This window comes from Lepus europaeus, chromosome 13, assembly GCF_033115175.1.
Source record: "Lepus europaeus isolate LE1 chromosome 13, mLepTim1.pri, whole genome shotgun sequence".
NCBI classification, from domain to species: Eukaryota; Metazoa; Chordata; class Mammalia; order Lagomorpha; family Leporidae; genus Lepus; species Lepus europaeus.
In genome coordinates, this window is record NC_084839.1 from 9,005,676 (window position 1) to 9,022,133 (window position 16,458).

A 16,458-nucleotide genomic window follows, 5' to 3' on the forward strand; every position below is an offset into this window, starting at 1 on the left:
CCTGGCTTCAGACTGGCCCAGGCCCAGCTGTTGCAGCCCTTTAGGGAGTGAGTGAGCCAGCAGATGGAAGATATTCTCTCTCTCTCTCTTTCCCTCTCTCTCTCCCTCTCTCCTTCTTTCACCTTCTCTGTATCTCTGCCTTTCAAATAAATAAATAAATCTTTTTTAAAAAAGAATTGTATATGACAGCAAATATTCATGAGTGTAATAAGATTATTCGGTTCTTAGCTTAGCAAGAAATGATGGTTGAAGTATACCGTTTGGCCATTTTTGGTGTCCTTGGGTTTATATTTAGTCTGAACTCAAACCAAACCCTTGGGGGTCAGAGATATTGCTCCCCTGGTGGTAGAGAATGTATTTGGCATTGATGTGAAGTGTCCTTTTGAGTCAGGACCAAGTCCAGGCTCTGCGGTTTTAAATGGCTGGCAGCCTTCCTAGCCTACCTCGTGAGTGTGAGATCAATCCAACCATTGTGTGCAGAGAATGCTGGTGCGCGCGCCACTCTGCTGTGGCCCCGGCAGAATTTGAGTTGGATGGTGCAGAACATCTGGGTCCAACTTGCAGGCCTGCGTGTGCAGTTGGCTGGAATATTCTACAGGAGCTGACCTGGAGCTGGATTCCAAGAAGCGTTCCAAGTGTGTTGTTCGTCGACACCAAGTCTGAGCTGGCTACCACGGGAAGCACTTTATTGAGGAAGAAACCAGTCTTTCCCAGCAAAGGGTCAGATTTGTGTTGAATCCCCTGCGTCACGTCTGCCTGCCGGGAACATCTGTCCTTTGCCTTCAGTTACGGTTCCAGGAGCCGCGAGTGTCCCCCTAAGTGAGCCCCTCTGTTTCCCCGGTTTAGCTAATGACGCCATCGTCCACTTCATCACTAGGAGCTGTTCGCCACCCACTCCAGGGTGCCAGGCCCTGGGACTCCGCCCCTGGGGTGTTTTCAGAAGCTCCCTGTCCTCTCCGAAGTCCAGAGCCGGCTATTCTTCGCTGGGAGAAGCTACAAGCTTGCTTCTCTGGCTTCAACACACAGGACGCATGTCTGACCAGCTGCCCACCACTCCAGGGCTCCCCACCCAGTCCCCGCTCTGTGAGCCTCAGAGGGACTCTGGGCCTCTTCCTGACTGGACCACAGCTGCTCCCCTTTGTCTGAGGAGGGGCCTCTTCTAAACACAGAGACAATGGCCTAGGGTGCAGGTTGGAGGCTCCCTGTGCCTCCCATCCATGGTTCCTGAGTGCCCCCTGGCTCACGTCCCCCAGGCCTGGGCTCTCCTCGTTGTCCCCACCATGCGTGACGCCTGTCTCTTTGCATGTGCCCTCCTTCCTGCTTTCAACGACTCTTCTGCTCCTCTGGCTCCGGCTTAGTCCTCGGCGGCTGCTCCCACCTTGTGCAGGTGGCACACACCTTCCTGTGCTCTCTGCAGGCCCACAACTGACTTCCTGCCCGGTACCTCGAAGGGAGCCCTGGCCCAGCCAACTTTCGAACTCGTCTTCCTGCTCTCCACTAGACTAGGAGTGACTCGCAGGCATGACGGGGCCTCGGGAGCTTCCCATACGCTGTGATGCAGAACACCACCATGGCTGTCAGCTAATCCACAAATGTGGCTGGAAAAGCCAGACGCGTGTGATGGAGCAGAGCAGGTGGCTGGTTATCCTGGGCTGCTGTAGCTGCACTCCAAGCCCGCTGTTCTGGGTATAACTGAAGGCGACCATCAGTGCACATCTTTGTTAGAAAGGCTGGGTGGCTCCACCGGGGGCACCTGTGGGGGAGGCGGTCCATTCAGGTCCTCTTTGCTGGCATAATGCTACACCCAGAGTCCTAGCTGCTAACACGTGAGTCAGGTACCTGGTATCTGGGGGGACCTGGTTAATGCTCACAACCACGCCCATCAGCTTGGCTGGGTAGGGGTTATGGTGACCCCTGTTTTACAGTGAGAAAACCAGTCCTGCACAGTCTCACAGCTAAGAAACGGGTGAGGCAAACTCTGGTGCTGTGGCATAGCAGGCTAAGCCTCTGCCTGTGATGCCAGCATCCCATATGGGTACTAGTTCAAGTCCTGGCTGCTCTACTTCTATTTTTATTTTATTTATTTATTTTATTTATTTATTTATTTTTTTTTTGACAGGCAGAGTGGACAGTGAGAGAGAGAGACAGAGAGAAAGGTCTTCCTTTTGCCGTTGGTTCACCCTCCAATGGCCGCCGCGGTAGCGCGCTGCGGCCGGCGCACCGCGCTGTTCCGATGGCAGGAGCCAGGTGCTTCTCCTGGTCTCCCATGGGGTGCAGGACCCAAGGACTTGGGCCATCCTCCACTGCACTCCCGGGCCACAGCAGAGAGCTGGCCTGGAAGAGGGGCAACCGGGACAGGATCGGTGCCCCGACCGGGACTAGAACCCGGTGTGCCGGCGCCGCAAGGCGGAGGATTAGCCTGTTGAGCCACGGCGCCGGCCTGGCTGCTCTACTTCTGATCCAGCTCCCTGCTAACATGCTTGGGAAAATCAGTGGAAGATGGTCCAAGTGCTTGGGCCCCTGCCACCCACATGGGAGACCCAGATGAAGCTCCTGGCTCCTGGCTTTGGCCTGGCCCAGCTCTGGCCATTGTAGCCATTTGGGCAGTGAACCAGGGGATGGAGGATCCTTCTCTCTCCATTCCTCTCTCTCTCTCCCTCCCTCCCTGTCTCTCTCTCTCTCTCTGTAAATTTTGCCTTTCAAATAAATAAATAAATCATTAAAAAAAGAAACAAGTGAGGCGGCGCTTGAACGTGTGACTTCTGACTATTTCATCATTGTGCACACTGCCTGGGCCCCTTGGCTTAGCTACAGGTGCTGTGTACGTCGGGAAGGAGGAGCAGGTGGAGGAGGAGGGAGGAGCTTCCAAGCCCATCTGGTTCCCCTGTGGCTGAGACTACACTCTGCTCGCGCTCAGAGAAAAGGCACCACCTCCTTCTTGTCATTTGTTTCTTTAAACATTGAGATGTAATTCACATACGTTAACACTTAATCCTGCTGAAGGTTGTGCAATCACTACCATGGTAATTCCAGAACGTTCCATTAATCATTTCTAATGTTTTTGTTTTTTTCAGATTCCAATAATGAGAGATCCCGGGTGGATCCGAAACGTGTGGTCGTCAAACATTAACGTGAGTGGCGCTGCTATGGCCTTGTTCTGAGAGCCGAGCGTCCTGCGCGGGTGCAGCTTGCTGCCGTGCGCAGACGCAGCGTGCAGAGCGGGACTGTGCCTGCAGCAGGTGCTTTCGCAGTGTGTGGGAGGCTCCCACCGACAGAATATTTTGGCTGATTTCCACTGTAGTCTCCCTGCAAGCCACCTCCCTCCAGGCCCAGACGTGATTTTTGTCACCTCCCTGATGAAAAACCATTCAGTGGCTCCCTCGTGGCAGCAGAAGGTGCACATGGGGACCGAACACCTGTGGTCACACCCGGCAACCGTCTGTACCACTGCCATGGTCACATACATCTTAGTGAGCCCTGGCAGGCACTCCCGGGTTGCCCTTCGAGGCCCCTTGTCCAGATTCTGTCTGTCTCTCTTGCTGGTTCCTCTGTCCTCCTGCTGTAAACCTGGTTCCAAACCTTAGGTCCAGCCCCTTTGGGTGGTCTTTGGGACTACCCACCAAGGCTGTCTTGTAGGCCGGTGTCCAGCAGCTGGCAGAGCCAGCACCACCCTCCCCGCTCCTGCCCACTCCATCTTCTGGACTCTCAGCCTGTGTTGCTTGGGAGGGGTAAAAAGCACCAAGCTTTGGGGTAGGGAGGCCCGGGAGGGCTGTCAGGAAGGTCCATGGAAGAGGCAATGTAGCCCGATCCTTGGCTGACCCTACTGTGGCCTGTCCCTGTGGATGTAGAGCAAAAGTCACAGCTCATCTCCACTCTCAAGGAGCTCACAGGCTGGGGAGGGCCTCTGGACAGGTGTGCACACACCTGCGGCCTGGCAGAGCACCTGCTGCAGTGAGAGGTCCGTCCTCGAGATGAATCGGGGGGCTCCACTTGAATGCATGAATGAACGAATGCAGAAGGCTGCTGAGGAAGGCCTGGCCCCAGGACGCCACAAGGAACACAGGTTCTATGACCAAGGGATTGGCAGGGACAGGGCCCAATCAGAGGCCAGGGATCCTGGCCAGTGGGCAGTTAGTGGCAGTTGGGTCTGGCGTGAAGGAGCCACAGTCTGAGAGCGGAAGGGGCAGGAAGTCCCGGTAAGTGACCCCTCCTCCTCTGCATGGGTGATCTGGCTCGGTGGTCATGGGGGTGCCCTCAGGCTGAGAGATCTCTTCCCCGGGGCCTGCAGCCTGTGACCGTCAGGCTCCCCGCCCAGTGTGCAGGATAATGGCGATGGCTGTGGTGCACAGGAGAGGTAGCAAGGGAGGCAACCTTCCCAGACTCCCACGTCAGCAGGCCCCGAAGCAATGGGAAGGGAACAGGAGGAGGATATTGCTGGTTGGAGGAGGGCGATGTGGCAGGGAATCCTCCGCAGCTGTGAGAGGGGAACTGGGTGAAGAGACCTAAGCCCCTGTCACAGCTGGGCCACGTGCAGCGCATGCGACAAGGTTCCCTAACTTCTCCGAGCTCCGTTCCTTCCATCCTAAAATGTCAAGGGCTCGCTGCTATGGGAGAAGAGAAGCAGGGGTTGTAACTGGGCTTGTGTGGCTGGGTGGGGTGAGAAGCAGGTTCAGAAAAGCGCCTCTCAGCTGTGCGCTATGGAAGCAACATACAGTTGGCAGAGCACGGAGGTGAGAAATGGCACGGGGTACCTGGGAACCAGGATGTATGGCTGGAAGAGGCTAGCATGGGAGATGAAAACAGGGGGAGGCCCTGGCTGCTTTTCTGAGACCGGGGCCTTTGCCCGACAGGCAGTGGTATGGAGGGAGACTTGAAGGTCATTGCAGGCAACGTTATGTCCAGATCTGCAGCTTGTGCGAGGCTGGGCATAGGAGACCACTCATGAAGGCCAGGAGGCTGACGGGGATCTCACTGCCGGCCTGACTGACGTCAACACACTTGTGGAAGCTTCCGGTGGGAGTGGCCAGCGGGTTGTTGTATGGTCTGCCGCCGGGGGCAAGGTCTGAATCGGGAATGCTGAGCTGCAGAGTGACGAGGTCATGGTGCCATTGGGGTCTCCGAGGGAGACAGAACCACCCAGGGAGGTGCATGGCATGGGGAGGTGGGCTGAGGACATGCAGGTGGGTTTCCAGCCCAAACCCCTCCAAACCCAGCGTTTGATCATTATCCTCAGGTGGTTGTTCATAAGCGCCAAAAATGTGAAGTGATAAGAAAACCACAAATGAAGGGAAGGTGCAGTCAATGTGTCTCGCTCCTCTTCCTCCCTCTCCCCCAGGACCCGGGTGTGTGTGGCAGTGCCAGGCTCCAGGGATACAGGGATGAGTGGGTCCCAGTGGGTCTTCTCTGGGAGGCAGGCTGAGCACCTCAGTGATCAGGAGCTGGCGATCGATTTTCATGGACCTGAGGAATGTTCCAGGGGAGGTTTCGCTAGGAGGTGTAGCTCTCAGTAGCAGGCATCGAGCCATGGACTGCAGGCACCCAAGGAAACACACATTTGGCAGCATCCGGAACACACACAGGGTGACTGCTGCAGGGTTCACCAAAGTGTCACTGTCTCCTCTGGGTGGGGGCCACCGCAGTGACACTGGTGACACCAACAGTAGGGACATCTGGCAGGGCGTGCTCCAATGAGCAGTGTGCAGCTGACAGAGTGTTCTCTAAGAACAGCTGCATCTCTAAGAAGAGTAGCAGCTCCCAGAATTCTCAGTTCTCTTGACCCCTTTCCTGGAAGCTCTATTTTGCTAATTTCATTGCTATTTATTTATTTATTTATTTTTACAGGCAGAGTGGACAGTGAGAGAGAGAGAGAGAGAGAGAGAAAGGTCTTCCTTTTTCCATTGGTTCACCCCCCAGTGGCCGCTGCGGCCGGTGCACCGCGCTAATCCGAAGCCAGGAGCCAGGTGCTTCTCCTGGTCTCCCATGGGGTGCAGGGCCCAAGCACTTGGGCCATCCTCCACTGCACTCCCGGGCCATAGCAGAGAGCTGGCCTGGAAGAGGGGCAACCGGGACAGAATCTGGTGCCCCAACTGGGACTAGAACCCAGGGTGCTGGCGCTGCAGGTGGAGGATTAGCTAGTGAGCTGCGGCGCCGGCCTTTTTTTTTAAAGTCTGAGAAAGGACTGGACTGAGGTGTTGGTTTTCTTGGAGGGGGAAGAAACAACATTGTGTGAGGTTTATTTTTGACAGATTCTTGGGCCTAGCTTCTGTTTCTCTGACACCAACAAGGGGCTGTTGGCTCATGGCTAGAGCTGCAGTGTGCTGCTGCCAGCCGGTTAATTTCTGTGTCCCGTTTGCCCCTTGCCCTGGAGCCTTGTGCGCCAAGAGGAGGGTCTAGTGGGCCCTCCCAGAGCATCACATACAGCTGAATGTCCGTCTTTCTCCCAGGGATGCAGACCCTCGCTGTGTTTGAGTTTTCGACAGCCAGACTCTGCCGTTCTTGTACATGAAGCTTTTGTTTTTTTGGCAGCGTGCACGAGGGCTGTATAGGGAAAGTGTTTTTCCTGGAAGTTATGCTTGCCTTTCGTTTTCCTCGTCAGCTGCAGAAGTAAGCACACACTTCCGACTCCCTGCCCATCCCCACCTCCACCTCCCTCATGCATTTTAGTCTGTCGCTTGGAAATCAGCACTTTTTTTTTTTTTTTTTTTTTTGCCTATTAGCTTGCAGTCATTGGGATCTAGAGCTTCCATTTGTATGACCACAATTCTCATGCAGTTTTGAGGGTTATTTATTTGTTTAACAGTGCTATTTTTTCTTTGACAGACTGAGTGGACAGTGAGAGAGAGAGACAGAGAGAAAGGTCTTCCTTTTTGCCATTGGTTCACCCTCCAGTGGCTGCTGCGGCTGGTGCCCCGTGCTGATCCAAAGCCAGGAGCCAGGTGCTTCTCCTGGTCTCCCATGCGGGTGCAGGGCCCAAGCACTTGGGCCATCTTCCGCTGCATTCCCAGGCCACAGTAGAGAGCTGGCCTGGAAGAGGGGCAACCGGGACAGAATCTGGTGCCCCGACTGGGACTAGAACCTGGTGTGCCGGCGCCGCAGGTGGAGGATTAGCCTATTGAGCCGTGGCGCCGGCTAACAGTGCTATTTGTTTAGCACTGTTTAGAATGTGACATTCTTTCTGAGCCTTACAAATACTAACTCACTGAAAGGCTCCAAACAGCCATGTACGTTGGTCCAATTATTATTTCTGATAAGTGGGAAACTGGGCAGAGAGAGGTGGAGTGGCCTGCTCCAGGTCACATGGCTGGTACGTGGCAGGGTAAGATGCAAGCCCTCAGCTTCCAGCCAGAGCCCCTCCCCTGAGCACCCACAGTGCACTGCCTCTCTCAGAAGTTTCTCTTCCAGTAGTTTCTAATTCTCTCCATTTGCTCCCTGCACGTGGTACCTTTCCCCCGGTCTCTGGCTCTCCCAGGCCCTCGGCCGTCTGTGTGGGAACCTTTTCCCCACGACCTCTCTCCTGGAGGCCTCCCTCTCCTGCTGGCTCCTGTCCTTAGCCAGAGCTGGCCTCTTGGAAGGGAGCCCCTGTTACTGAATATTTTTACTTTCTTTCTCCATTTTCTCCATAAAACTCAGCAGAAGCGAGAGTCCACGTTGAGGTAACCTCCCGAGAGCAGGGGGATGGCAGATGCATTTGTGAACCCTCGCACCTCCAACCACACGTCTGACACTGGTTGGATTTAGAATTTGCAGTTGAGCTTCTGTTTTCACTGAACTTGGGACACATCGTTCTGCTGCCCTCTCGCAGCTGACGCCTCTGTGTGCCAGTCTGACTTGAGTTCCTTTGTAGGTGACCTTTGGTTTCACTGCTTCCTATCTCGAAGCTTTAGGCTCTTCTGTGACTCCCGGGTGTCCCGCCCCTTCACAAAGAGTCAGTGTCACTCGCCTTCTCAGAACCTGGTCTCCTATTGGCCGATTTGCTCCTGACGGAGCAGATGTGAGCAGGTGACAGATTCCGACCGATGAGCCCAAGGAAAGGGGAGAGCAAACAGAGGGGTGGAGACCGAAGCCCAGAAGGTTCCTCTCTGTCCCTTATCTCCTGTTGCCCAACTTTCTGATCCATGATTTGGCGGATTTTGTCTCCCTTCCTTATTAATATTATTTTTGGCACTCTGGTTTTTCACCTAAATGTCTTTCTTTTGTTCTCGAATCATTTCTCCTTCACAGCACTGCTCTGTTGTGTTTTCCCTGGTGAATGCGATCTTCCCCGAAGCAGAGGGACTAACCCGAGCGCCTTTTCTGTTCCCCTCATCATGTCTACTGCTCCCCCCACCCCCCGTTTGCCCTTTTTCCCACTGCAGGGTTCCCCGGGGCGTCCAGTGCCCCCCTGTTTGTCTGTTATTCCGTGCTCTGGAGAGAACATAGCTTGTCCCCTTTGAGAGGCAGGTTGCAGGTTGAGATTGAAGCCTCAGTGTGAGATAGTAAGAGATGGGGCCAGGTGGGACTTTCAAGAGGCGATTAGGCTCTGTCCCCACAAATGGATGAATCCAGCCATGAGATGAGTGGATTTGGGGGTTACTGGGTTAGACCAGGAGTGAGTCTTCTGTAAGAGCCAGTGTCCTGGGTCTCTGGCACTCCCTGTGATGCCCTGAGCTGGCTCGGGATGCTGCCACCAAGAAGCCCTTGGAGCGTGGCCCCTCAGTCTTGGGCCAGAACCACGAGCCCAAATAAACCTCTTTTCTGTACAACTTTGCCAGTTCATGGCACGTTGCATTAGCCGCAGCAGAAAATGGGCTGGGCTCTTGGCATGTGTGGACTAGGAATCCAGGAGCTGCAGCTGGTAGAGTCCGCTGTGGAATGAAGCCCAGGAGCTGGCTCCCATCTGGGGGGCCCTGGAGGTCCCCCGGGCCAGCACCTGCTTGAGGCAGAGGTTCTCCTCTTCGCTGCCACCCCTCTGCAGGAATTCCAGGGTGCAGCTTGCTCCATGTCGTCCCACGGGTTAAGACCTTCTGCTTGCTTTTTCCTCCCAGAGCTGGTGAAATGTCTTTCCCGCTGAAGCTGTGGTCTGTAACTTTGAGCATTTCCCCGACATTTAACAGACCCTGTGAAGCCAAGGGAAGACAAACGCCCTCTATGCTTTCTGCTGGTCCGTGGTCCCGCCCTGGGGCTGCTCCCTTGCCTGGCATCATGGCGGAGCTCTCGGGGGGGGGGGGTGTCTGATGCCAGTCACTGCGTCCTCAGCCAGAAATGCACTAGGGGGGCTCTCGCAGCCAGAGGCTCTGAGGGTCTTCAGCACAGTCACTGTAGCACAGGTCAGCAGTGGCACTGGCACAACCACGTGCATTTCGTTAGACTAGTGAGTAGAATGATTGCTTTTGGTGCAGGGAATTCTTAGCTCTTATAGAGAGACCCCAAGGCCACTGCTGTCTCATTTGTGAATAGAGATGTTGTAACCTTTATTTGTTTGAGAGGAGAGAGAGAAAAAGAGAGAGAGGGAGGGAGGGAGAGAAAGAGAGAGAGAGAGAGATCGATCGATCTCCCATTTCCAGGTTCACTCCCCAAATGCCTGCAACAGCCAGGGCTGGGTCAGGCCAAAGCTGGGAGCTGCAAACTCAATGACTCAATGCAGGGCTCCCACGTGGGTGTGGGTGGCAGGAACCCATCTACTTGAGTCTCACTGGATGCCTCCCGCCTCCCTGGGTGTGCATTAGCAGGGAGCTGGAATCGGAAGCAGAGCTGGGACTCCAGCCCAGGCACTGGGAAGTGGAAGGTGGCCATCCCAAGCAGTGTTCCTACCTTGGGTCAAACATCCACCTCAGGAGTGCTGCCTGAGTGTCGCATTTTGGTGCGTATTTATAGGCACGTGGACTGTTGACCGTCGTCCATTTGAACCCCCTCCCCTCCCCTCCCCTCCCCCTCCCCTCCCCTCCCCTTCTCTCCCCCTGCCCTTCCCTCCCCTCCTCTCCTCTCCTCCTCCCCTCCTCTCCCCTCCCCTCCCCTCCCCTCCTCTCCTCTCCTCCCCTCCCCTCCCCTCCCCTCCCCTCCCCTCTCCTCTCCTCTCTGTGGCGTCTCACCCTGAGTCCCTGCTGCCCATTTCCTCCTGCTGGGGGAAGGTCTTGAGTTCCTTCAGGATAAGGGCATCTCATGGTCTTTCACCCATCACTGCTCCTGGCACTTAGCAAGTACTTGGCAGTGGCCCATGATGTGGGCAGGGACACTTTGAACACCATTTCTGTGCCATGAGGAGTAGAGTTTTATTATGGTGACTATGTCTAATTATGTTGAGTATATTTTTGCAGCCAGACACTTTGGTCCATGAGGGGATATTTAAACATTCACTAAAAAATAGTTATAGAGGGGCCAATGTTATGTGGCACAGTGGGTTAAGCTACCACCTGTAGCGCTGGCATCCCATACTAGTACAAGTTCAAATCCTGGGTGCCCCACTTCTGATCCAGCTTCCTGCTAATGTCCTTGGAAAAGCAGCTTGGGTCCCTGCCACTCATATGGGAGACCAGGATGGAATTCCCGGCTCCTGGCTTCAGCCTGGCTCAGTCCTGGCTATTGCGGCCATCTGGGGAGTGAACCAGCAGGTGGAAGATCTCTCTCTCTGTCTCTCCCTCTGTAACTCTGCCTTTCAAATAAAGAAGTAAGTCTTTATTAAGAAAAGTTACTGATCCCCTACTGGTGCTAGAACTACAGGAACAGAAGGAGAGGAGGGGATTCCACACTGAGGCTACAGCCTGTACAAAGGCCCTGTGGCAGACGGGAGCAGGGCGTGCACGAAGGCTGGAAACAAGTCAGTTTGTGGTGGATGTGGAGGAATCGAGGAGGAGTCAGGGCAGTGGTGGCCTCTGACGGGAGGTCACAGGAAATTGTTCTCCTGAAAAACCTCAGGACCCCTTCAGATGGTTGGAGATGCCCTGGGGTATTGCGGTGTGAGGCTGGCAGTGACGGTAGCAGGACCGTGTGTGAGTGAGTGTGAGTGTGTACAGCGGCAGTACCGTGTACGTGGGGATGGGTGCGCACATGCACACTTGGGCCCATGTCTGACAGGTGTGGGTGCAAGCTCGCCTGTGCCCACAATGTCACATCACAGACCCGTGAGCGGCAGCTCGGAGCTGGGAGGAGGCCGGGTGCTCCTCTGCTCCCCACCGAGGGCAGCGAGGCCCTCAGCTGACTTGCGCAGAGCCCCCTGCTGAGTGACAGAGAACAGAGCAGAGCCCAGGTCTCCTGTTTCCCAGGACACCCCACATCCCAGAAAGACCCGTGGGATCCCTTACTGGGACCTCTGTCCCCACCATTCTGGGAAGAAACCACACAGAGTGTGGCTGAGGCCCAGGGTCAGTGTGGCGTGGAGACACAGGCAGCCTCTCGCTGGGTACCTGGGCTGGCCGGCAGAGGGGTCCTGAGGCCAGACGTGAAACTTGGAACGAGCAGTCAGAGTTCTCCTGTCCCTTGTCCACCCATGGTCACCTCTTCCATACCTGCACACCCAGCATGGCCCAGCGTGGCCCTGCCCTAGAATCAGAAGAGGTGGGTGGGGAGGGGAGGAGCTCAGACCACCAGGGCACAGCGGAATGTAACGGCGGCTTCTGGGGGCCTGGCTTCCCCATCTCCCCACACGCGGCCCCTCGTCTGTGGGTTGCTCTGCACAGGGAATGGTAAGACTGGACACAGAAGTCTCACACTGGGTTTTGCAGAAGACACAACAGCTCACTCTGGAAGATGGAGAGAAGAAACGGGGGAGTGCTAATCCAGACTCGGCGGGAAGGAGCAGTAAAGTTCAGGTTCAGGGTGTGGTGTCCGGTTCAAGGCCTTTGCTGGCCCCTTTGCACCTGGGGGAGCAGCTGGGAGCTCCCAGGCTCGGACAGAGCCCAGCTCACCCATGCCCAGGTGATCTTACCTGCGGGTCCTTTTCGTGTTGGTCACACATCCTCCTGCCTTCCTCCCCGAGATCCTTGGGAAGCTGCAGGTGAGTGGCAGCTGTTCCCTGAGCAGCAGCCCGTGACGTCAGCGCTCCCCCCCTGCTGGGCTTTGCTTGGAAGTGTAAACACCTTGCATTGCTCTGCTGAGAACTGGGCTTGGTCTCCCCTTTCACATGAGCCATCTTCCTTATGGCACTGAGGGGTCCGTAGCCGGCACTTGAGTGTGTTTTTGTGAGTGTGACCGGGAAGAATCCCGTCCTTTGTTTTCAGGCTCACAGACAGAGACATCTGTCTGCACAGCCCAAGGTCGCGGGGTTGGGAAAATGCAAAGGCTGTGATGTTACTCTGCTGAGACCAGCAGGGGTGTTACCTGAGCTGGAATCTGGCGGTGCACGGAACCTGCTGGCTTACGTAATACCGTAATACCGCCTCTGGTCTCTGGTCTTGGGAGAGCTGTGCTTCTGAGGGTGGCAATCACGACTGCAGTATGTCCAGGCACTCCCCCCCACCCAAACTTGAATTTGTGTAGAAGGGCCTGCGCCATCTGTGATACGATGGAAGAGCCTAGTGTTTAGGCGAATCGATGTGTAGATATTTTAGGTCCCGCTGCGTCCCTTTACCCGGGACGACCGAATGCGCTGGATTTGCACATGGCTTACTAAAACGTGCATGGCACAATGACAAACCAACAAAGCGACGCACAAATCCCACGCTGATACCAGCACCTGCTGCCCTGCCTTTGAACACCAGGATGCTCTTTGTAGGGCTCCGCAGGACCACACATCTCTCTCCAAGTCTCCATGAACTAGAGACGAAAGCAAAGAACCTCTCCCCTGTGAGAACTTGTCTTCCAAATGTGACCGTCCCATCAAGGTTCAAAAATACCACCCACAGGAGAGCTTGCTGGGAACGGGTCAGGAGGCTTTGTTTGCCTGGAAGCCCAAGTGGCGCAGACTCTGCACTTCCCCGAAGGTTAAGGACTTGGGAATGGAGCTGAGAGGTCCAAGGTGCACCTTCTCCCCTGATGCGGGATGTTTCATACCAGGCATTCTGATCATACCCTTGGGCCACCCTCTGCTGCTTTCCCAGGTGCATTAGCAGGGATCTGAGGTGGAGCAGCCAGGACTCGAACCAGCATCCATATAGGATTCTGGCCTCACAGGCAGTGGCTTAATCTGCTACACCACAACACCAGCCCTGGGAACCTTTCATTTTTAGTTGATTTGGCAATAGCTCAACAATTGCATTCTGTGGTTCTTCTCCATTCCTACTCTGAACTAGGGATTTTAAAGAGCTCCGCTCCTGCTGACGTTTCTTGTCACTGATGGGTTTTCTCTTCAACAACATCTGCTCCAGGATTGTGACTATGAGAACACCGCATTTCCACACCCCATAAACAATTTTTCCGTGTGGTGGGGTGCCGCTGTTAGTGGACTCAAGGCATTCACTTGGGGTGGTACCGAGTAATTGGCCTCAAGTGAGAATTGCTCAGGGAAAAGCTGACAAGCAAAGGAGACAGTGGGAAGGCAGAGTTTCCTAAAGGAACAGCCTCTCTGAGAAGCAGTTTGCCAGGGCTTTTACGGCAAAGGGTAGCGAGTGTGCACGGTGGAGAGAGAAGGAGACGGGCCCTTCGTGCCCAAGCCACAGCTGTCTTCACCCACTGCACACCTAAGCCGTGACTCCGGCTGCTTTCCCTGGCTGCTGCGGGTCTGGGCTGTCTGAGTGCTGTTTTGCAAGGTCAGCCTTCCCGCATGGGCTCTCCAAGACCAGCTCTGAGGAGCAAACTGTGTCTGCCTCTCACCCTGGGTTGCACAGCTTGGGTCACGCTGAGCTCCATGCTTTTGGGGAGGATCAGTCTCTGTTCTGAATCGAGGGCAGGGCTCTGTGGCTCCCATGCCACAACCTTGTCCATCTTAATCTGTCTCTCCTCCCCTGGGCCCCACCAAATGCTGATGTCATAGAACCAGTGGGGACGTCATAGTTGGGCCAGGGACAATGAGCTGTCCCTGGAGCTTTACAGTGGCTCAGAAGAAAAGGAGGTGGAGCAGGAGAGAAAATGGGAGGGCAGGGGGTGGACTGAGGGGCAAGACCAGGGGGGAGCCAGCCATGCCCACTCCAACAACAACCACACCGGGGGAGGGGAGAGGTGGAGAACTGGGAGGAAGCAAAAAACCAGCCAAGACTCCAAAGCTGTTATGAACAGGGACTTCCTCACGAAGTCCGTGGAAGCTGGATGGGGCCCTGACGATTCACCCTCCAAATGGCGGCAAGAAGATTCTTTTTGGGTGGCCAAGGTACAAGGCAGGCGGGGAGGGAGTGTGGAGAATGATGACGCTTCTTTGAGAGCTGTCCAGGATTTGTTCGTTTTTTAAGGTTTATTTAGTTATTTGAAAGAGAGGGAGAGAGACAGAGAGAGACGGGGGGGGGGGGGGGGGGAGATGTTCCAACTACTTGGGTGACTCCCCAAACGGGTACAACCTCCAGGGCTGGGCCGAGCCAGAGCCAGGAGTCAGGAACTCCATCCAGGTCTCCCACATAGGGGACAGAGGTCCACCCAGGCATCTCAGTAGGAAGCTAGATTAGAAGTGGAGTGTCCAGGACTCGAACTGGTACTCATATGTGATGCTGGCAACACAGATGGCGCTTGACCTGCTGCACCCAATGCTAGCCTCCAGGGTTTTATTTTCTTTTAAGATATATGCATTGATTTGAAAGGTAGAGTGACAGGGAGAAGGGGGGGGGGGATGAGTTTCCATCTGCTTGTTCCCAAATGGCTACAATGGCCAGGACTGGATCAGGACAAAACTGCTCGCCAGGAGCTCCATCTTGATCCCCCATGTGGGTTACAGGGCCCCAAGCACTTGGGCCATCTTCCACTGCTTTCCCAGGCCCATTAGCAGGGAGCTGGATTGGAGGTGGAGCAGCCAGGACTGGAACTGACGCTCTAATACGGTATGCCAGTGTCCCAAGTGGCGGCTCAACTGGCTGTGCCACAACACTGGCCTCAACTGTCCAGGGTTTTGTGTCGGTGTTTCCCCCACGTGGCTTTCCCCAGCACAGCCTCACTGAAGGGTGCCATCCGGGACTGGCATCTGGGAGATCAGAGCACTCTAACAGGACTCTTGGGGCTTCCTGGTCCAGTCTCTGTTCATTGGTTTGCTCCGGGCCATTGTCCGGTCTTCTCAAGGAGCTCTGTTAATCCATATGCATACAATTTTTCTTCTAGTAGTTGCTCTCATTAGCATGGGGAATGCCAGGGACGTGCCCTCTGGAAGGATGTGCCAGCCTAAAATGCCAAGTGTGTTTTCCCGGAGCTCTCCAAGTTGGAGTCCACAGAGTCTGATGGCTGTTGGTAGCACAAGGAACGGTAGGGACGAGAGCTGCGATTCCAAACCAGGACCCCCGGACGGCCCACAGCGCCTTTGAGAAGTAGGTGACGTTTTCTTCGGCTTTTTCCCCCTGCCCTCTCCCCTTCCTCTTTCTCTTCCTGTGTTCCAGGGAGTTGAGGTCGGTACCACGCTTAGATACATACTGAGTCTTACAATCGTGCTTCAGGGATCTTAGGGGAGTGGGCTTTTCATCTGTTCTGGTTTGTTCCTGAGTTGGGGAGGGGCGGTGGTCATGACACCCACGCCCGGCCCCACGAGGGGAAGCGCACAGGGCCCGGTTCCTGAACTGTTTTTTCTCCCTGGATGCACTGCCCTTCTTTGATCGTGGAAACCAATGCAGAGTCAGTTCTCCTACACCCGGGAACGGCATCACTGGGAACAGCTCCAAGGGTTCTTCTTTCACGGAGCGGGGTCAGGACCTCGCGCCCCCCCACCGGGGAGGAGACCCCAGCCCACCCCGAGCCTGCGGGGGCCGAGGGCAGGGCTATCGCTGGGGCCATCTGTTTTCATCAGTTCAAGGGAATGGCGTTCTGTTCATGATCACTGCTTGCCCCTGGAACAGACCCCCGGACCCCCCGGGATCCCTGCCCCTTCTCCGTCAGCCGGGCGCGTTTGTGCAAGGCCGAAGTCAGCATTTGGGCCTCTGCTCAGCGGCTTTTGGTGGTTCTCCAGGGCCTTCAAGGTCCAACAACAACCCTCCGGGGTCATCTCAGGCTGCCGCCTGCGGGTCCCCACCCGCCTTCTTACGGTAACCATGCAACAAATCCCTCGCCTTGTCCGATAACCCGCACAGTGAATCCTGAACAGGTTTTGAGCTCTCCCAGGGCCACAGGTTTGATAATCTGTCGCTCCATCTCTAGTCTGGCCCCTCCTCTGCTGCTTGTTCCAGGCAGCGCCTTCGAGATCTGGGTGGGGTCCGGATCAGACCCCAGCTGCTTAGTCAGAGCCCGAACCCTCCCACAGCCCTCCCCCTCTGCCCAGACCCCTCCAGCATTTTGGGTCTTCGGGAATCATTGGCTGGGAAGCAGACGTGGCCCTCAAGAGCCAGTTTTGTGGGCTTTGGCTGAACCAAGCTGCAGAACTTGTACAGGTTTCCCCAGTGCTGCTACAGCAGTCTGTCTCTGTCCTGGGATCTCGGCCAGGACCCT

At 55.5% G+C, this 16,458-nt stretch overlaps 1 protein-coding gene across 2 annotated transcripts in view; it reads left to right on the top strand.

Annotated features, from left to right (window-relative positions):
* LPIN1 (lipin 1) overlaps positions 1-16,458 on the top strand; it is a 129,930-nt gene that overhangs the window by 26,683 nt on the left and 86,789 nt on the right. For both annotated transcript variants that reach the window (XM_062208965.1, XM_062208972.1), the window contains exon 2: positions 3,075-3,131. In XM_062208965.1, the coding sequence (XP_062064949.1) occupies positions 3,075-3,131 (57 nt within the window). The remainder of the gene's footprint in view (positions 1-3,074; positions 3,132-16,458) is intronic.